Genomic DNA, 22,242 nt, shown 5'->3' with positions numbered 1-22,242 from the left:
AGGGCATCGTGATCTGAGTATTAGAGATGGTTCTACAGATAACGCAGTCTGCATACATTCCAAGTTTAATTTGAGTATCACCGATGATTTCTTCTCTGCCATTTAGATCAATATTAAACAAAAGTGGACCATGCACAAAGCCTTCAGGCCCCTTAATGATGCGATATGTACGTTAGATGACTGCGTGTGGTTAAACGTAACGATATTTCAGCACGACAGCAAGTAATCTGTTATCCAATCAAGCAGCTTGAAGTTTGCCATAAAATTATGAAGAACTTGAAAGTTCAGCATGACAAACTATGTCAAAGAACTTCAAATAGTCAACAATTATGACATCAACCTGTTCTCAGTCGTTGAAGGAAAAAGCGATGTGGTGTGTAAATTGAAGCAACTGTGTAGCAACAGTAGAAAAGCTAGCACGAGAGTATAATGCGTGTATTTGAGTATTCTACAATTTATTTGTTACTCCTAATGTTTAGAGCTGGTGAAAAGCAAAAATATAGGCCTATAATTTCATTTATTTTCTGATTTCAGGACTTAAATACAGGCACGACATTTGCCAATTTCCACAGCTGGGGAACTGCTGCAGAGATTATAAATTTTTCAAATATTACAGTGAGATAGTCAACACACCATTCTGAATACTACTTTAGAAACGTACATGAACCACCACTCGGGTCGGATCATTTCGAAACCTCAAGATTTAGTATATGGTTATGTACTCCACAAGAGCTTAATCCAAGATTAGAAAGAGCAGGAGTGATCAAATCACGGAGTGATGCTGTTATCAGCAGAAAAAAAAACTGATTTGAAGTAATTATTAGAGACATTTACTATCGAGAATTTGAGGAGGATTGGCCGGCCATCAAGAACAAACAATGACAGCATAGACTATGCCGGACTAATAGACTTCTAGTTTTTTTCATAGGCGTAGAAAGGCGTTGCTGAAGTAGGTGTTCTTAGCCCCTTCATTTTTGCTTCTAATTTACTTTTGAAAATAAAGAAACAGTTTCAACGCTAACACTGGCGGTGGCATTGAAGCTGGCGCTCAGTGCGGTGTTGCACGAGAGAGAAACCTTGGGAGATGCAAAGCACGCACTGTAACATGCTAATTGCTGTTAATTGGCAATGAGAGACAGAAGACTCCAACATGACACAAAAACCCACAGTCCACTTTTAGTTGACGCTCGCGTTGCGAATTTTATTGTTCAACAAAACACCGAAAAAATCTCCCCCCCCCCCCCCCCCCGGCACTACCCTAGAGGTCAAAATCCAGAATCTATATGCACTCCGTGCACGGCGACTGGCGCGCTGCCCCTCAACAGCTGCTGTCAGAGCAGACGGCCGTTGAGAGCCCGAGCAGAACCAAACCTTCCCCCAACACCTGCTAGCATATAGTTTATCGGAATCATGAATTGCTGCGTAGTCGATTGCACCACAAGGTACACGTCACGTCCTGCCGGAATGAAGCTTTACAGTTGCTCAACTCTTCTCTGCTTTATTGGACAACGAAATAAGTGATTCACGGTTGTGAGATGTAAAAATTCTTTGGTTGCCGCTCCCTCTGCCGCTGCATGCTTGAATTGTTCTCAGACCTCCCCTATGCAGATGCAATGATATTTTGTAATGTTCCTGCCAACTTAGAGCTCATGAGAAAAGAAAGTTAAGCAAGGCATTTTAATTAAGCTTATATCTGATGGAATGCTTTATGCTTTTATGGACATATTAATTAACTCGCCGTATACCTTCACAGTTTTGGGAAATGCAATGCGAGGTCAATCACTGCTTTGTTGGGATGATAGGACCATCAATCAAGGGGGGAACTGAGTTACGCAGCGTATTACTGTAAACACAACTAGCCACCCAGCAGCGTTATGCGAACGCGGTGGGATTAAGCTAAGACTTTGATGGGTTGGTTCACCCTTATCAATCTATCAATCAGGTAATAGAAAAATGCACAGAATACAGCCAACCACTATACATAGCCTTCATTGACTACGAGAAGGCGTTTGATTCAGTAGAAATATCAGCAGTCATGCAGACGCTGCGAATTCAGGGCGTCGATGAAGCATATATAAACATCCTAAAAGAAATCTACAGGGGATCAACTGCTACCATAGTGCTTCATAAAGACAGCAACAGAATACCGATCAAGAAGGGTGTAAGGCAGGGGGATACAATCTTGACAATGCTATTTACCGCGTGCTTACAGATTTTCAGAGGCCTAGAATGGGAACAGTTAGGGATAAGAGTTAATGGAGAGTACCTTAGTAACCTGCACTTCGCCGATGACATTGCACTGCTGAGTAACTCAGGGGACGAATCGCAACTCATGATTATGGAGTTAGACAAGGAGAGCAGAAAGGTGGGTATTAAAATTAATCTGCAGAAAAAGAAAGTAATGTACAACAACCTCGTAAGAGAGCAGAACTTCGAGATAGATAATGGTGCACTTCAAGTTGTAAAAGAATATGTCTACTTAGGGCAGGTAATAACCGTGGAGCTGAACCACGAGATTGAAATAACTAGAAGAATAAGAATGGGATGGAGCACATTTGACAAGCACTCTCAAATTATAATAGGTAGATTGCCACCATCCCTCAATAAAAAGGTATTTAACAGCTGTATTTTGCCGGTATTTAGCTATGGAGCAGAAACCTGGAGACTTACAAAGAGGGTTCAGCTTAAATTGAGGACGACGCAGCGAGCAATGAAAAGAAAAATTGTAGGTGTAACCTTAAGAGACAAGAAGAGAGCAGAGTGGATCAGGGAACAACATGTGGTTAAGAGATATCAGTTAAAATCAAGAAGAGGAAATGGACATGGGCCGGGCATGTAGCACGTAGACAGGATAACCACTGGTCATTAACGGTAACTAACTGGATTCCCAGAGAAGGCAAGCGGGTTAGGGGGAGACAGAAGGTTAAGTGGGCAGATGAGATTAAGAAGTTCGCGGATATAAATTGGCAGCAGCAAGCACAGGACGGAGTTAACTGGCGGAACATGGGAGAGGCCTTTGTCCTGCAGTGGACGTAGCCAGGCTGATGATGATGATGATGACCCTTATTAAACTGGTGCAACCTACCACGAGGGATTGGCCATGAAATTAGCGGTGCCTTGCAGTTAAGATTGGGATGATGTATGTAATCCCGATGGTTCAGATGATCACGACGACACGTTGAAGGACTGGACTGCTTGCTCACTTCCTGGCAAACTTCGGTTTATTTACACACTGACACTTATTTACAAACAAAGGCCGGGGTGGCCACTTAACCAACCGTACAGTGAGCACTGGCATGTATTATTATTAACGTCGGCGTTACTTGCCGAGCCCTTCGTATACTCCACACATAGACACCAACTTCTCGATATAGTATCAACCCTGGATCAGAGTCTGCGCTAAGCATGACCTCTGTCCCCGCTTCCCGATCTCATTCTCGAGCATCAAACTCCCCTTCTCTCCATTTCTCTTCATTAAATACCTCCCGTCTCATCTGAGACAGCCTCGTGGGACGAACCCCTACTCGATGCTCCACCAATGGAGCAAATAACTGCCCTTTCCTCAGAGATGGGTCTCCGCCTCTGCGATTTCACACTTTGCTATCCTCCGAGCATTGGCTAAGAAGAAATCTGTCATTTCAACGACGTACAGCTTAAATGATACTTTCATGCGAAAACAAGCCTGTCTAGACGGCTGGTCGGCTGTCTGGCGTTAGTAGACACAATTCTGCCGTATATCCACACGTACTGTTACAGCATGGCGCCACATTATCTTGTCGGGAGCCGTGTCGCGACAGCGACCACTTATTTCTCAGTCTGGCTTACCGTGAGAGCGCTAGCGCCGTGCGGGTGACTCCCCAGCACAAGGTGTGGTGAACAAAGACTCACGGGGTTCGACGACAAAAATGCATTCCGAGAAGAACGGCTTAGTCCGCGTCTGGGTAGCCTCTTTTCATCAACTTCCGTTTTTGTCGGGCGCCGTTTACCAACTGGTCACCTTCGCGTGCCCCAAACACAACTCTTGCTATATAAAGGAATTTGTTGCTAACCTAAAAATGCTCAATAATAATTGATTGATATGTGGGGTTTAACGTCCCAAAACCACTATATGATTATGAGAGACGCCGTAGTGGAGGGCTCCGGAAAAATGCTCAATAATAAATCGTTTTCGAAAGTAATTAGCCTAATTCACACAAAAAGAACACTAATGTTGTTGAAGAATGGGCTTTATTTAAATAACCTCAGCATTCGATTCGTTTCGTCTCGCACAGTAAATCGCATTCGTCATCGCAAACACTCCATTGGCTAAAAGCTACTGCTGTGCCCCAAAGGAAAGCACCTTTGTAAGTGATAAATTGAATGACATCCTTCAGAGTGGTTCCTCCAGAAGTATTTTTCTTTGATTAGTAAACAATCTGCATGTTAGGAAAAAATGATGCAGAGCAAAGAGTGGCAGAACTACAGAGAGAAAACTAAGCTTTGCTAATGCTGTAGTGATGGGTGTGCGTTTCGCAAAGCAACATAAACAATGCAAGAGGTTGTAGTGAATGAGAGAGACGTCACAAGGGCCGACGTGACAGTGGCCAAAGTGATAGCCACTTCACAAGGTGAAGCAAAAGACAAACAGGGCTGCGGCGTCCTCTTTGACCGAAACCGTTGTGCGTTCTATTTCACGCCCGCACCTAAAGCTCTTAACATAGCTGCACGAGCGGTAAGGTAAGGACCATGATCATGATGAGCGAGGATGACGGCGCGACAATTTCAAGCAACAAAATTCACCAGACCCGGTGGCTGAAAATCTCTGTGGCACAAAGCCGCACCAAACGAGCACGCCGCCGGCCCCTCGCTATGATTTCTCCAGCAAATGGCCGTGGAGCCACAGTTATTTCTAAGTGCTCCGAGTTTCTTGTAAGTATGTGGGTAGTTGGCGCCCAGCAATATTATTCTAAGTGTAAAAAAATGGCAGCATACTGCAATAGTTATGAAGCAAGCATCTTGAATTAGACACACCTGACGTACGCAATTGCCGTCGGTATACTGAGGACGGGCAGCAAGGATCTCCCTAACATAGAAAACGTGTTCACTTTCATGAAAGTTTTCCCATTTACTTGTAGTGGTACTGCAGAAGAATGTCTCCCAACTCGAAAAACCAATGCGCCGGCCACGGACACTTTTGCCACTATAGCTGTCAAAGCAAAGAGGAACTGCTGTCTTCTATACAATTTTCAGCGTTGCATGCCTGCTGCACCACAAGTGGAGCTGCGTGCAGCTTTCAAAGCGCCCCCTATAAGTCCCAATCGGTGCGTATATATGTGGTGGCCAGTGAAAAGTTGTGTAGCATGAGCAGTCAATGTTTTAAATCAAGAAATACGCTAGCAGACGCTGCCTGTGTTCGCGTTACGAGGCGAGACGGGGGAGAACACAGGAAAGGAGGGGCCACGCATGCAGAATGGTGGTGTAAACACCATGGGGAAGAATTCCTAGAGGATAGAGAGGTGGAAGCAAGCGTAGACTAGCAGACGCTGCTTGTGATGGCGTTGCGAGGCGAGAGATGGGGAAGCGCAGAAGAGGAGGAGGAGGGGGTGCGCATGCACAATGGAGGTGTAAACGTTGCGAGGAGGGATGCCTAGAGGAGAGAGAGGCGGAAGCGAGCGTAGACTAGCCGACGCTGGTTGTGTCGTTGTTGTGAGGCGACAGAGGGGGAGGGGACGCGCATGCGTAGTAAGCGTGGTCACTCAGCAGACCAAATTCAGATTGACCATAGAAGCATTGCATTAAAAAAAAACATCCACCACAAACGAGCAACACAAGAAGCACAGTGCAGCATGCAGACTTTACTGTCAATTAACCTGTGGATGAAGTAAGCCCACTACAATACACGCCAAGTGTAATAGGCTAGCTTGGCTTGGCTCGCTTGTGATCCGCATGGTTGCTCTGACAATGTTGCAATCTTGGAGGTAGCGCCTAACCTTATCAGACATTCAGGTGACCATTTAGCCATTCAGCGATTCAGCCATCAGCACTTGCAGGTGACCACTTTGCATAAAGCAGATACGGTACTCATTCCTCACCCAGACACGCTAGCAATGACTCCGGAACACATGTGTCAATACTATTATCTGAATGCTCACTCTACTACTAAGTGTCTCACATTGAGTGCTGGTCAAAGGGCCTGAAGAAATCATGCAGAAGGAATGTGCCCGCTCAAGCACTTCGCAGTGTCGACAACTGCGTCTAAGCTTCCTGTGACCTTTTGGACAACTAGTTGAACTAATAAAATTCACTTCCAAGGTTATTTTGCCAAGTACATAATTAACAGTGGACAGCACTCCTTGTAGTAGTGCTAACACTGCCTGACTCCTTACCTGCTGCAAAATGCAACTATGGGCTCAACTGTCTCAACATCAACTTCTCCATCCTCTTCTTCTTTCTCTGTATGCTGAGGAGGGCTCGCATCTTCGTCTTCCAAATCAAACTCACTCTCACGCTCTTCATACTCCACATTTTCATCCAGTTCCTTGAAGTCAGGGGCGAATGCACTCCAGTTTTCCTATTTATTTGAAAGAAATTGTGCAGTTTTAGAAATGGAAACCACACTACAATTACGAGGTATGTTACAAAGCTAGACTCGGAATGAATTCTGATATGTTATATTTACCTATAACTGGGATCTTTAATACCGGTATCACAAGGGCACTTTTAGTCCTGATCAGGGTGATCTGGATCACTTTTCTCGATCACGATCATCATTATGACAGCTGCTACACGGCCCAAGCTAATCCAGTTTGAGCTTGGGTGAGATGAAATGCCCCAGGTGGCATTTGTGTGCCGTAAAACATGCCACTGACAAAACTCAGTGAACGGTATATTTATAGAGCCCTTTATCAGCAATGTTAATCGTATAAAAACCGCTCGAATGTCAAGAACTTTGCATGCTGCCAAAATAGTAATTTCATAAATCCATCATTCGATAAAATTTTCCTCGCACTTACCTGTATTGCTGTGTGAGATTCTTAACCTTCGCTTTTACTTCTGATGGCCCCCGCTCATAGCCGTGTAGTGGCAGCGAAGCGTAAATCTCATTGTACGTGCCAGTTTTTCACTTTTGGCACCTCAAGTCTCTTCCAGTCGCTCCTGCCAGCGGTCAATTACTGTAAAGCTCTCTTCATTCGACCATGAAGTGTGCGTAGGTTGCGGCATAGTCGAAAAGCTTTCGACACTCATAATCAGTTTGCTTTGAGATGACCCAACAGCTCTGTCAGGGCAAGAGTCGAACGAAGTGCTGAAGGCAACGGTCGACTGCTTGTTGTCTGCTTTTCGCATAACTAGATGCAGTCGGTGTGAATCCTAAAATATGCAATACTTCAGATATTGTTCCAATTTAAACAGTTTAAAATTTGCTTTTTTATAAACATCTAGTTGCTTTAGAGCGTTGTTATTGAACTATGCTCAATTTTCTTGTTTATTGTGCTTTGAACAAGCTCGGCTAGGGGGTGCAGACAGCGAAATCACGATTTCTCAGGCAGATAGGGATGCGCGGATCGCAATAGCCTTGATCCCGATCACGCCTCATCGTGATTAAAAGTGACCGTGTAGCAGCACATAATATGAATTGTGGTTAATCCAGATCGACACTAATCGCGATTAAAAGTGCCTGTGAGACACCAGTACAACTTAGCTCAGCTAGCAGGCCCCAATAGAGAAATTTATTGACATAAGAGCCAGAACAGTAGAGAGGTCAAAGCAGTGGGAAGGGGTGGTTACTGAACAGAAGATTTGAAAGAAGCCACGCGTTTTCCAAATCTCATATATGGGTCATTTCTGAAGGCGATTTGGCATCAGATGACTCGAACAACATGACACCAATCCGCAGAATGATTAAAATCTGGATGCCAATTCTGCGGCATAATGTTTTTGTTCCAATGCATGGATTACCTCAACACCTCGCTAGAAAAAAAATAATAAAAACGCCTGCGCAGCATACCCAGACGTGATGATGATAATCTCAATAGGCTAGACAAAAATGTGGGTGCGATATAAAAAATCATGAAAATTCAGTCACCGTCCTAAATATGTGAGACAAAGTGCAGGCTGCAACAAATAGGTGTGGCCCTAATATACCTCAACAGGATAGAAAGCCGGGCTATTTGGTAGTTAATGTTTGTTCAGCGAACTGGGAACACACAAAAGAAAGAGGAACAACCACGCAGCAGCACCAGCTGTTTGACTCTTCTCTGTCTGTTGTGTGCTCCCGCACTCCCAGTTCGCTGAACAAATATGAACCTACTGTACCTACAGTATAGGTTTTATTAACTCCTTTAACTGGGCACACAAGTCCACATGCACAGTACATGCACAGGAGTTCTTGCACTAAGTCCCACCAATATGTGACCGCTGTGGCTAGAAATCAAACCTGTGGCATCTGACTCATCTAAACAATGCCATGACCACCATGCTACTGTGACTGGTCTTCTTGAACAAAGATCCACACAAGTAGGACTTAACTGTGATAATGTCATTATTAAATCAACTAAAAGTAGCTTAACTTCACCATCGATTGATTGATTGATTGATTTGTGGGGTTTAACGTCCCAAAACCACCATTTGATTATGAGAGACGCCGTAGTGGAGGGCTCCGGAAATTTCGACCACCTGGGGTTCTTTAACGTGCACCCAAATCTGGGTACACGGGCCTACAACATTTCCGCCTCCATTTAACTTCACCATTAAGCTGAGCAAATGACTGTATTTATACTGGAAGCTCTTTCTATTAATGAAAACCAACAGTACGAACCACTTGTGGCTGGGCCCAAATAGACACCACTCCACTAGATATGGATGCTATGATGGGACGTACTGGGTGCCACTGCAAGACGTAAAATATTGTTAGCATATCACAACTGCAACTTTATTGTTTTCTGGTGTCAACACAAATTCTGCTGTAGTTATACCAATAGTTATAACACTGTGTGTCACCTTCGTTAAATTCATTAAGGAGTGCATCAGAAATCATCAAAACTTCATCAGTGCATCAGGAATAATCAGGAATCATCAGAGGCCCAGAGTGAACGAAGCTTTCCTCTCACAAACAAGCCGCATTGCGCACAGCAGTCAATCGCAAATTCGTGTCATCCGTGTTGATCGGAAAAATCATTCGTATAGTAGCACCGAATCACGGTGTATTTGATATAATGTAGTCCATCCAAAGCAACCTTAAAATTAGTCACAAAATTCGCATAAACTGTAATTGTATCATCGAGATTATACTATAGTATGGACTGAGAATTCCGAGAAATCTCACATTACAATATTTCTGTCTATTAAAATGTTTTATATGCACTTGGTAGTTATTTTCATTCTACAGTTAAGATATAGCAATATTAGTCATTAATGCCACAGAATCATAAAAGTTTGGTGGCATAAATTGATTGTCTAACAAGAGCTACACTTTACACATTGTCTTGGCATAAAACGAAAACTGAGCAACTTAAGGGGAGATGCGGGTCGAAAAATGCGAGTTTTTTTCAAAATTACCGATTTTTATTTTTGCCTGTTTTGATAAGATTAGTACCTCTACTGTTATGAAAAAAAAAAATACAGGTTGAGACTTAACTGGAAATGCTTTAAATTGCATCTAAAGAGCACAAGGTGCCTGTAAAAAGGTCCAAAGTGTGCAGTTTTCGAGCACCTTGTCGCCGATAAAGCGCCGCCGCTCGCCATTGTTGATCGCATTAGCAGAAGAGTCTAGCCTCACTCTTCAAGCAACAACAGTTTCTCTCGCTGATGCGGCACAAGAAATACTAAAAAGAAGCACACTTCTGCGTGTTTTTGGAGCGTCGCGACTGGCTTATCACATGGTACGAATCAGGGACCACCATTGGCCACTGCGCGCCTGTATGTGCTGTGAAACCTATTTGCAGGGTCCATGTCTTGTCGAGCAGCGCAGCTGAACATTGCTTTTCTCGTGTAATTATCTCCATTATGAAGGAAAAAAGCATTGCGCGCAAGTGAAAGTCGTTGTGTGGCTTTCACTTGCGACCAATGCATCAAAATCAAACCATCTTGCGATCAATGCCAAACTTGCGATCAATGCATCAAAATCAAGACCAATGCATCAAAAGTCATTCACACCCGTCAGCCGGAAAGTTCGTGATGGGGCAATGGATCACGTCAGCCCCAATTTTGCGAGGTTGAAAGAGCTTGCAGTGAAAGAACTTAGCAGGGACGACATTGCCATTATGCACGACGGTATGTGGCACAAACATGGCTGCAAAATGGCATGACACTGCGCTCAGTTTGGATTTTGCAGTCCTGTCGAACTTCTTCCTAGCTTGCAGTTAGCACAAGGCCAGATGGAGTGGAAGTTTGGCAAGTGTTTCATGGGCCTGTCTGTAAGCGAAATGTCTGTGAGGAGTCGGCTCGAAAAAGCCGAGAGGGACAAACTCATGGGGCCATCGTATTTTAGTCGCAGTTGCCACTACAAGAAGGGTTGTTCTTTTTGGTGTGCAAATTTCATCAGATTTAATGATATCTTTCATAAATAAAAACTCAGTTTTAACTTCAAAACTCGTTTTTCTCAAAACACAAATTTGGCCATTTTTTCAATGTGCCCCTTCTTTTTCGGGCACTTATAGTGCTCGGATCTGCATGAAATTTTGCCTAAATTTTTTCCAAAGTCTGGTGAATGCTATTATCTAGTTTAAATTTGAATATTTTATTGCATAAAAAAATTCTATGTAAACCTCTCCTAGGGTAGGTGAAATATGAACTTTTTATGTCCATTATTTTTCACACCTATTACATATTTTGTATGTGCTTCCTAATTGGTTATTTGCATTCTACACTTTTTTTCAAAGATTATGAACTATGAATCGTAAAAAATTACGGAAGTTCAGGAATGAAAAGAGGGGGGGCAAATGCGTTAGGGTTTTAAATTTGTCATTTCGCAGAGCTAAAAGTAATCAACTTGCAAGAAAAGTATTTATATATTTGAAATCAGCAAAAAAAGTTCCATAAACAGCTTAAGTTTCATTGCTCTAGGGTGAATATTAAAAAAAAAATATCTTCGAGTAGCATCTCCCCTTACTACAAAACTAACTACATATTTGAAATCAGCATAAAAGGCTATATCAATAAAGGAAAAAAAGACTGTTTTAAATGGCACCTCCTCTCAAGAGTGTTTTAGAACGGGCTCTATGAAGGCCATTACATCAACTTTGATGTGTATTCCATGCAGGCCTGGCTTTTTTTTTTCTCCGCATATTTTATTGGCACCATCATAACTTTCTCTTTCAGTACATGGATGGAAACATTTGACGTGGGAAGTACAGAAAAACTGCCCAATAGCATTGGTGATGTTTCAATGAGCTCGGCTGATACACACTGGAACAGTGTTAACTAAGTGAATTGACACATACTATGAGTTGCTCACCACAACATCAAGCAGCAGTTCACCCTTGGTACCATGCAGGATCTTGACCAAGTTTCCAATGCTCTTCTCCCAGATGTACAGAGCATGCTGCCTGGCAGAGCCAGCACAAATGTATTCCCCGTCACCCGAAAAGCAGCACTTCTTCCACATGGTTCTGGAAGAGAATTTTCTGCTTTACACAAAAACTGGCCACAGCTGGCAGCTGTCTCACAGAGATGAAGAACATGTAACAGCCCGCAAGTGCTCTAGATACTTTACATTTGTTCATTGTGAATGTTCTGGTGGTACTGTGCTATGGTAGTTAACGTTTGCTCATCAAAGCAACAGCATTACTTTGCACATCGTGTCACCCCTCTGTATTAAAAGAACTGTGGCAAGAAAATGACACCATTTTCATGACTGCACATGTGGCTATAACAAAACCGAAAGTTGCAAAACCAGGTTTTGAACAGAAGAGCATTGTTAATTAGGTTGTTTTAAAACTGAACGTTAGGTGATTCGTCAGATAGTGAAGTCCCTGACAATGTGACAGGCAGAGTGAGCGGCTGCAAAGCGGACACAGCAAGGCTTCTGGTGTACAAAAGAGAGCTGTAGTGTCACCGATATAAAGTACTAATGCTGGCTCATTGGTACATACTGAACTTCAGACAAACAGCACTACCAGCAGACAAAGAAAGAGAGTACAGGACTAAGCACTGACTGAAAACCTTGAGTTTTTATTTCACCTTTGTGAAATATGTGAAATGCACTCTGAAATCTTTAAATTCAACCTTGAAGGGATTTACACAGTCCACTGATGACCACCTCAGGTTCCTCGACCTACAGATGACCCTCCACCCCGAACACCTCTGCTGGAAGCACTCGCCCCGCTGAAAAAAGAACCTTTTGCCATTTTTGTCAGCCCATTCAAAGGTCGTGAAAAGGGACATCACTACATCAGCGCTCCGGAACGGCCGAAACTGATCCTGCTCACATCAAATGAGCGATAGTTTTTCTGTGCAATTTGGTAGATTGACCACGGCCAGTTTCCTGCCCCTATGCTGTACAGTGTGTGTGAAGTGCTTCTATAAAAAATTTACACGCGAAGGCCTGTGAATGGCCACGATGTTATTCAAGAAAAGAATATGGCTATCATCCTGTACGTTCGTGGTGCATCCTAAAAAGGTTGCAGTTCGAGTAGTGATATCAGTCGTGTTCAGCACACTGAATAAAGTGAGTAGATTGAGCAGAAAAGTGAACGTGAAAAAAGCTGTTACAGTATAGACCGCTTATAATGTAAGTTGTGGAAGTCGCAAATATCCACACTACCGCACTATAACCAAAACAACTTTTTTCAAGGGCCAAACTTGAGCAAAACATGTTGAGCATGCAGCTTCGCATGTCCAGGAATTGAAACATGCGATGCATGCTTGCTAATATTTAAATTTATCAATGTCAAAAAAATTTAACGTCCAAAAACACACGTTGCCAATGAAATGAACACGAAAGGGGGAGGGGGGGGGTGTCCAAAAAAATGAAAACACCATCGCGAAAATTTGCTGACTCGAATCACGTCTAGAATTTGACTCGGTGAAAGACTCCAACCATTCGATTTCACAGTTGTGCACCCGATTTAAGACATTGCAACCAAATCGCGAACCACTATTTGAGCGCTACATGTGCCGTCCTCATTTTCGTTAACGATATGTACCTTTGTGTGTGGTGGCCATGTCGGAGCCGGTGCAAAGGCTTATCGGTCACTGAGGAAACCGTCCTCCTCCCTTACTCGGCGAGCCCGCACAGTTCCCGCGGTCTTTTTTATTTTGTTTTTCTTCCCTGTGCCCTTCATTCGTTCACTCCGTGTCCCCTCCTCCTCAGTAACGACCTCGTTCGCTCCCCAGTAGCGCACCTAGCGTGACGCGCCTCCTTTCAGAAGTGCACTTGCTACCGTGTTTGTTACAATATCCGGCAAGCGCGTTATAATGGGTCTTTCATCTTGGGGGACTGCACAATAAGCGGTATGCGCGTACAAGGGGTTCCATGGGAGGGTAAGCGGGAGTAGAAAAAGACAGCATTGTAAGCGGTTCTGCACAATAAGCGGTTATGTTATAAGTAGTCTACACTGTATTAACTCTTGTTCCAAAAAGCATGCATGACGGTTTGTTGAATGACAATCGGGTGTAGTAATTAATATTATATAGTACCACTACTTTGTAAAAAAATTGTACACTGGGCAAATGGGTCGTTGCCTAAATAATCGGTTGCGAGAACATGCATGCACACCGAAGAACGGGATGGGCAGTAACCTTGTCCTACATTGCAGAAAATGTGGGCGCATGCCACGCTTCGACAAAACCAAAATACTAAGAAGACCAGTGCACCAGGGTGATTTACGAGGCTCACATAATCCACGCACGAAATGAATCATCTGTTAGGATGGCATCCATAGACCTGCTCATGTAATCTTCGCTTATGTTCTAATAAGAGAGCTGTCATCATAACTTATTATTCATCATCTTTTTCCAAGAGTACATATTCCACTGCAGCGAAACGAAAACTCATAGTTGTCAGTTACTAGTTAGGGCTTGTTCCTGTCCCTTCCTTCATGTCCCGTTGTAGCGCTGTACATATTCCACTGCAGCGAAATAAAAATTCATAGTTGTCAGTTACTAGTTAGGGCTTGTTCCTGTCCCTTCCTTCATGTCCCGTTGTAGCACTCTTTAGCCAAAGTTTTGTATAGTCACACTTTTTAAACTGATGAAAGGCACAAGAAGCTCAGCAATCCATACGACATGATCCATTAGACTCAGGAGAACACCAGCTAAGAGCTCAACAATGTTTCACTGCAACTCATCGCTACCCAGCAACAAGTAAATGCGTTCTGCACATTAAGTCATAGGTGCCCCCATATTTTTTTTATGCCACCACAATGCCACCAAAACAACTATAATGATGAGCTGTAAGCTATTAATGAAAGAACAGTAATAAGCTCGTTTCACAGAAATTGCAGCGTTGTTGTCGGCGGAGTTTTTGGTTGCGAGCGGAGCAAGATGCAAATAAAGAAATGATAAAATCTTCAATTCAAGTAGCACTTGAGATTTGGCTGTGTGACCCCCCCCTGTGCCACAATGCCGTGGCACAATGCACTTAGCCACTCAGCCACTACACATACATCCTCTAGCATAGTAAAAGTGAGCCATTTACTATATCGACCATTTAGCGTTGGTATACTTGGCGACAGGTTTTCTTGGCATTGAAGCGAAGGCTACAAAGCCAAATTGCACGAATCCTACCGCACGTGAATGTAGTTCCACAATAACGCTCATATTTTGAACGTGAAACATAACGATTCCTCCTTTATTTTCTATGTGCAGTTATTCGAGATAAGACGCAGCTCACACCATTAAGATAATTAGTAATTCCTTTAATTTATTTGTTGTGACTTCACGTTTTTGAATGCGTGAGAAAGCCCCGCCTTTTTATGTGCACCTCAACCGCTGAGCGGCGTCTGCGTCTACATGAAACGCTGATGGTGCGCCTCCGCCACTTTTCATAGCATTACAAAACGCGCGCCGTAACGGACTACTTCGCGTATTGCCACACGTGCAGAAGCTCCGCCTTCGTAGCTTTTCTTTCAAAGCCAACAAAAGTTGTCACTGAGCATGGTACGCATATCTCTGAGGTTTTCAGCAGCTTGACACAACACCCGCAAGATGGTGCAAAGAGCGAATGGCCATGCTTTTAAATGGCATCCCTCTGCCGTCTGGTCTTGCAGCCGAGTTCCGTCATGTTGCAAGCATCGATAACGGATGACTCTGCACTTAGGCTTTCCTTGCGGCACGGTTTAGGTCGTCACTGCAAAGGCGAAAGATTGGGAAGGCGATATGAACACGGTTTGATTACGCCATCGCATTTTGCTCTTGAAAGCAAAGCTCAAGCGTCCTCCAAGTTTTAATTACACCTTTTACATTAATGCAGCAAAACGTTTCTGCTGTAATATGACTGGCTATCCCAAGATAACACTGTATTAGCAGATATTTCAACAGTGACAAAATGCTTTGCACTAATGACAGCCATTGCACCTTGATAGGCAGTGTTCAAGCTAGTTATGTCTTTTACAGTGCACAAATATTATATGTAACTATGTTAAATATGCTCAACTTAATCAATAAAGTGTCGATGCGAAACTGCCGAGCACGCCGAGAAATGATCGGTACAGAGATTTGAAGTAACCTAGACCATGGTCTTTTTCTCAACAGAAAAAGAAGGCTATTTGAAAATCACATGAAAAATAGATGAACACCAGATGACAATGTACTCTTACGTTAGCAACAGCAGCTGTATGAATACAAGAACCTCAATATATAGTATGGTGTGAATCTTTGAGAGCATTAGTGCATTGCACGTAGTTAAAAGGATAGAATCAGCGTGCTGCTTGCAAAGCTTTCGTTGCCTTCTGTACATACACGATTTGATGCTACTATGCTTCAGTTGCAATGAGGTTCCTTGATGAGATTAACAAAGACAATGAGGTAATGATGAAGAAGGAAGGCACAGCAAGGCTCGCAAAGATCGCACAGGCTCTCACGCTATCACAGCAGCGCTCCTTTGTCATCTTGCACAGGCTGGTGCATCTGCACTACGACAATATCCCCAGGGTGAAGTGTAGCCATCTTGCCAACTCAGGGACTAGGTATAAAGACGTGGTCATAGTACGGCTTTAGGCGGTCAACGTGCATGGTCTCGCATTGTTGACGACACAAGTCTGACAATAGTGTGAGGAGCTCGACAATGTAGTTCAGCAGCGAGGTGGTGTCAAATGACACGATATGGACCATGGTAACAAACCAGAAGTTCAGAAGAGAGACCAGGGATGCGGGCGGGTAGTCAAACAAGGGGGATATGATGAATGAGTGATGAATGACGTTATGTCGTGTCTTTTGTAGACCTTTAGCTTTGCTTGTCAGCGAACAAAGCAACTAACGGCAGTTTCCGGCATGTTGTGTAACTTCGGAAATTTGGGTGCACTCAGAAGCAGCATGTTTGTACGGTAGTATGGTATCCAGTGGGTCAGAACTGAAGGCTCGTGGCTGAACAAAACAAAGAAGAGGGGAAAAGCCGACAGCTGCTTGAATCACGGTATTGTATACACAGGTTTGTGTTATCATTGTACACAGCAATGCAGAATGGTGCCGTATTTGGTGAGGTCCAACAAGGTATCCTCAGCATGTCACTGAGTGTGCAGTTGAACACCTCAGTGGGACCATTTGTCTGTGGATGATAGGGAGTTGATTTCCGGTGAATGACATTGCATTCAGCGAGGAGGGCTTGCATAACATCTGATAGGAACACGTGACGCAAAGCACCGAGTAGTCCTCATGGAGCACCGTGGCATAGAACAAAGTTGCAAAGAGTGAAAACAGCAACTTTGCAGACAGTCAATGATGGGAGAGCTGCAATCTCAGCATAGCGTGTTGTGTGTTCAATGCCGACAATAATACACCAATATGCTGAGCCACTATATGGAAGAAGGTTGTACAAGTCAATACCAACGTGGTCAAATGGGCAAGCAGAGCCGGGTAGTGGTTGCAAGGTACGAGAAAGGCGTCAGAGTAAAAATGACGAGGAGAAGCACAGAGCCGCTTTCGACCGTCTGGCATGTGGACACTGCGGTATAGAATGTAGTCTCGCATAAAAAAGTCGACTGCCTGGCAGCATAACACTCTCATCTAAGGGACAACAAATAGATCGGTAAGATAGTTGAGCAACAAGGCAAGGTATGGGTCCTTGCACTGCAAAAGCATGTCCCTGCAGCTAAACGGTGATAAGTTGCTAAAGAGGGGTGACAGAGAAGCCACATCTGGTGTTATTAATGAGCGGGAGAGCAAATCGGTGTCCACATGCTTGTGATTGGAGCTATATACAACACAAATACAGTGAATTCTCGATACAACGAATCTGAAGGGACCACTGAAAATCGTTCATTATTTTGAAAAGTCGGAGTGAAAGTATTGAAAATTGGCACACAAAACTGAAATTTAAAATGCGCCAGTAGCCTACCTGTGTGGTGTATACATTCACGATTGCGTTATGCTGTAATGAGCACCAAAAAACGAACATGAAAATTACAGAGCTAGCGCCCATTTACAGTAAAACATAGTTCATTCGAATTCACTGGGGCCATGAGAAATCTTTGAGTTAAGCAGGTTTTTGAATTAACAGAACATACAAAAGTGGAATGCAAAAAACTTGGAATTACTTGAAGTAACCAAGGCTCCTTGTTTGCTGTGCCAGCTATTTTGTGGCTACAAGAGTTATATTTTGCAGCAATACCACGTCCCAATTTTGCCACTAACACGCTGGAACAACGAACCTCACTTGTGCCTCAAAAAAAAAAAAAAAAAAGTCTTGTCGGAATTAATTGAAATGCACGCCTGTGGATAGCAAGTCATCTTCACTGCAACACAGTAGTGACACGAGGGCAACATGTCACCTGCTGCTCGCTCTTACGGAGCGTCATGTTGCGACCATTCGCCCATTATTTTCGTTTCCAACTGTGAGTTCAATAATTGCCACTACGATGGAATTTACTATGTGTTTTGGCTTGGAAACATGATCATTGAAGCTTTCGAACTTTGTTTTTGAAATAGGCATTGCTGACAAGAACTCCTTCAGCAATGCAATTGCTCAATTGCTGGAGCAATCGGGGGTTTGCATATATCACGAATTCCGTTAAACTGTCCTTTATTAACTACTTGATATTCTCCCAAATCATGACACACCGACGTTGCGAAAAACATGCCATATGCTTCCCGCGTGTCACCGCTGTATTGCGGTGAAGCATGTTTTGTTCTCCGCAGGTGTAACTTTTAGTCCACCACGACATTTTTTTTTTTCTTTTGTGCTCGAACCAGCGAGACTGGATTACTTCAGCTGCCACTCACTAGTATTGCTACGTTGCATTGCCTTGTGGCTAGTAAGGGCCGTCGTTTCCATGGGCTTGCGGCAAAATCAGGATAGTGAGATAGCACATGGCACCCAAAGTTTTCGAATTCCACAGACTGGTGCTGACCACCGTTTCAAGTTATCCACTTATACTAATAGTGCAAAATGTGGGGTCACGAAAGTATTGCGGATTGAGCGGGATTTTCAAATAACCGAATTCAAATTAATGAGGTTCTACTGTATTTGAGGAAGAGCAGCTCTATTGGTGCAAGATGAACTCTCAAGCATGCTCATCCTTTGTATGCATTGCAAAGCACTGGTGTTAAATGCCAATTCTTCACGTTGGTTTGTGTGCACTGTTTCCACGTCATCTTCACTCTCATTAAAATCACGACAAATGATATGGACCATGTCGATCGTCAGCTAAGCTCACAAGCATGCTTCGTCATAGCACTGTGCGTAGTATTCGAGTGAAACATCCCATAGGTCACCCGTGTCGCATTTTTCACTGTCGCAGCATTCCTTTCATGCTGCTTCTGGAGCTCATCTTTAATGTTCAACCACCAACCAAAAGGCTAGAAAACAACCGTGGAATAAGTGCACAGGCAAAGCTGCTCGACGAAAACAAAGACAACAGGGCAACGGCGCTCATAGAAAAATTATGCTATGCTGTTTTGGCTGATCCCCAAGAGTGGGTATGTGCCATATCAAATCAAATCAAGCCTGACACAAAAAGCAAGTAGTACCAGGCGATGATGATGGTGGTAATGATGGGCTATTATCACACATTAGAATAGGGCGGGCAGATAGAGAAATACGCGGGCATTCTGATGATGGTGATAGTGGCAGGTACGGAGCTGGGCATTATTTTCGCAGCCACGAGTAACTTTTTAAATCACTATTCATTATTTTGAAGTTTTGTGGAGATATAAGGGGGCTAAAATTCAATACATTATTCTGAAACATTCGGTATTCTGAAATTTGTAGTATTGAAATATTTTTACATTAAACCAATGGACATTCGGAGAGGAATTTTAGTAAATGATGTTCATCTGAAAAAAATGTTAATCTGAGGTTTGCTACAACGAGATTTGACTGTATTAAGTACTTGCAAGCAAAGTGCCCAATGACCCAAGCGTTCCAACGAGTCTTGCATGGTAGAAAGCTCACACAAAATTTGGTGGTCAGTAACAACGTCAAAAGGATGGGACAACTGTAAGAGTATAAGCAAAGCTTTGTCTATGTCCAAATTCTTGCCAGCAGCCCTTCCCCGTTAAAGAGTTATTTAATTCAGCCTTCTTCAGAGCTTGACAAACATAACATAAGTAATAACGCATTCACCTTTGGTGTCTTTTCGTTGTGCCAAAACTGCACTGAGAGACGAAGTGAATTTCTTCCATGAAAGCAGTTCGGCCACAGTGGCAAACTATAGGTGATGAGGTCAACAGGTAGCACAACAGACGAACTGCGTCATCCTATTTAGGTGACCATGCAGATATACCTTTGCGGGGGGGTAAGCAGACTCTTCAAAAGTGTGAGGACGGACACGAAGCTACCTAAGAAGTGATGAAAACAGGAGCATAGGCCGATAAAACTTCTGAGGACTTTGATGAAAGTGGGATTTGGGAAGTCTGGAACAGCTTGATGCTTATTCGGATCCGGAAAAATGCTGTCTTTTGTGATGACATGCCCCAAGATGGTTAGCTTCCACACAACAAAGTGGCACGCACTTCCTGGTGTTGAGTTGTAGACCTACCAAAGTGAGGCATGTGAGAATGTTGTGCAGACGAGCAAGGTATGTCTGTAAATCTGTTGAAAAGATGACTATGTCACTCAGGTAACAGAAGCACTTGTGGCTTTGAAGGATGGTATGGATCATGTGCCCAAATGTTACAGGTGTATCGCAGTGCCCAAATAACAAGACGTTGAATGGGTATAGACCATCGGGCATTATGAAGGCTGTTTCAGGGTGATCGCAACCAGCCATTGTTACGTGCCAATACCCAGAACACAGATCTAAGAAAATGAAGTATTCGGCACCTTGTAAGCAGTTATGAGCATTATCTATCTGCTACCATGATTAGACATCTTTTTCTTTTTTCGAAATGATATTTAAGTGGTGATATTCAATGCAAAATCAAATGGAGCGATCTTTTTTCTTTGTCAACACCAAAGGTGATGAGCAAGGACATTGAGAAGGCTGTAATACTCCACATTGAACAGGTCATCCACTTGCTCCATAATAACGTGGTGCCCTTCGGCGGAAATGCACTGAAGCCGCTGTCGCAAGGGCATGTGTGAACAGGTGTCGATGGTATGAGTCATGGTGGGGCCGAGCAATGCTTTGCGAAATCCAAAAGAAGTGGTTAACCTGTCAAGAACAAGAAGCAGTTGGCGGCGATGATAGCGGGAGAGATTCGCATCTATGGTAGTTTAGAATGTTGACGAACTTGGTAGCTGAGATGCAGGGGTGATTGCATGAATGCAACAACTGTAAGAGTCAGTGGGAAGATCCTCAATGTGGTCGACAGATTGTGCATACCCTAAAGTCTCAGCACGAAGTAAGGCAATAAGGTATTTGCAGTGGTTTGTGACTAGCATTCTGGTTTATCCAGATCCGATAGTGAGAACGGCAAACGGAAGAACGAAGCCCTTGCGCTGAGTAAACACTTGAGACAACGTAACCACTATTTTGGTGTCAGGTTGAGTAGTACACGTAAGGGTAATGAAGACTAAAGCCTCGAGTGCAAGTTGGTCTCGGCATCAACAATGAGTTTACTGGTGAGAGGGGAACGATCGCACATCAAGAATTTACATGTTAGCACAAGGGACACTTGCGCACGTGAAGAATCAATGACTGCTGGATGACTTAAAACGATATTTTAACCAAGGATGAGATCATGAAAGCAAGATGGCAGAACAAAACATTTGATGATGTACATAATGTCTTACACCATACACACAGCTCATGGATGTATGCATTGTGCGCTAGTCGTGGACAGCACCATGCCTGAGAGATGTCCCTTTCTTGAGTCTTCGATAAAGGCTCTCATTCATCACAGAAACAGTGGCCCTGGTATTTATATAAGTATACAAGCGCTAGTGTGACAACTACCTCAGCATCAACATCAATAATAATTTGCGACGAAAATCTAGGCCTTGAGAATAGCGATGTTACAGTCCTTGCCACAGGAACTCCACCGATTAGTTTCTTGAAAAGGTGGTCAACAACGTATAGGCGATGGCGAGCAATGGTGATCCCAGTCGAAGTGCCTCTGCCAGATGCGCATGTGGTGACATGTTGCGGCTTGTAGTTACACATTCCGAAGACAGCGTATGCAGGTGCTGGATGATAATTTGGGCATTGATGAAGTTTCACGTGTTTCTTCAAGGTTGTCCGACTTTTTACAATGAGTGTTATTATATTTTTACTTTATACTGTTTAGGTATAGTATATTTATTTGTGCTGACGTAATTTACACATCAACCCATGTACTCATCTGTATTTTTTCCTTCTACGGTGTTCAGTTCTGTATTATGTGAATGTAAAGCACATGCGTTTTTTCTTTTCTATGATTATTTTCAGTTATGTCCTTGCAAATCACATACAAATGTATTCCCACCCCTTGTTAAATCCCCTTACCAGAGGGTCTTTAAGGTAATAAAGTGAAGTGAAAAGAAGTCTTCTTGACCCTGTTACTGACCACCATGCTCTCATACAATCACAGCACTGGTTTTTTGACCTCTTTCACAGGTGCATACCCATTGGTGCGTCTGCTCCACTATAATGTATATAATGACATAAATTAAATTACCCTATTTACTCACGTAATGAACCCACTCCCATTTTGGTCTTTGAAAAAAAAAAAACTTTTAATGTATTTGTT

The 22,242-nt window shown here is 43.3% G+C and overlaps 1 protein-coding gene across 1 annotated transcript in view; it reads right to left on the bottom strand.

Moving 5' to 3' along the window:
* Positions 1–22,242, bottom strand: part of LOC142814156 (retinoblastoma-binding protein 5 homolog) — an 86,494-nt gene that overhangs the window by 42,455 nt on the left and 21,797 nt on the right. The window contains exons 9-11 of the mRNA XM_075892128.1: positions 11,432–11,585; positions 8,795–8,866; positions 6,366–6,550 (exon numbers count right to left, since the gene is read on the bottom strand). Coding sequence (XP_075748243.1) covers positions 6,366–6,550; positions 8,795–8,866; positions 11,432–11,585 — 411 coding nt within the window. The remainder of the gene's footprint in view (positions 1–6,365; positions 6,551–8,794; positions 8,867–11,431; positions 11,586–22,242) is intronic.

This window comes from Rhipicephalus microplus, chromosome 4, assembly GCF_043290135.1.
Source record: "Rhipicephalus microplus isolate Deutch F79 chromosome 4, USDA_Rmic, whole genome shotgun sequence".
NCBI lineage: Eukaryota > Metazoa > Arthropoda > Arachnida > Ixodida > Ixodidae > Rhipicephalus > Rhipicephalus microplus.
The sequence above is the reverse complement of the archived record's forward strand: the minus strand, read 5'-3'. Positions and strand labels throughout refer to the sequence as shown.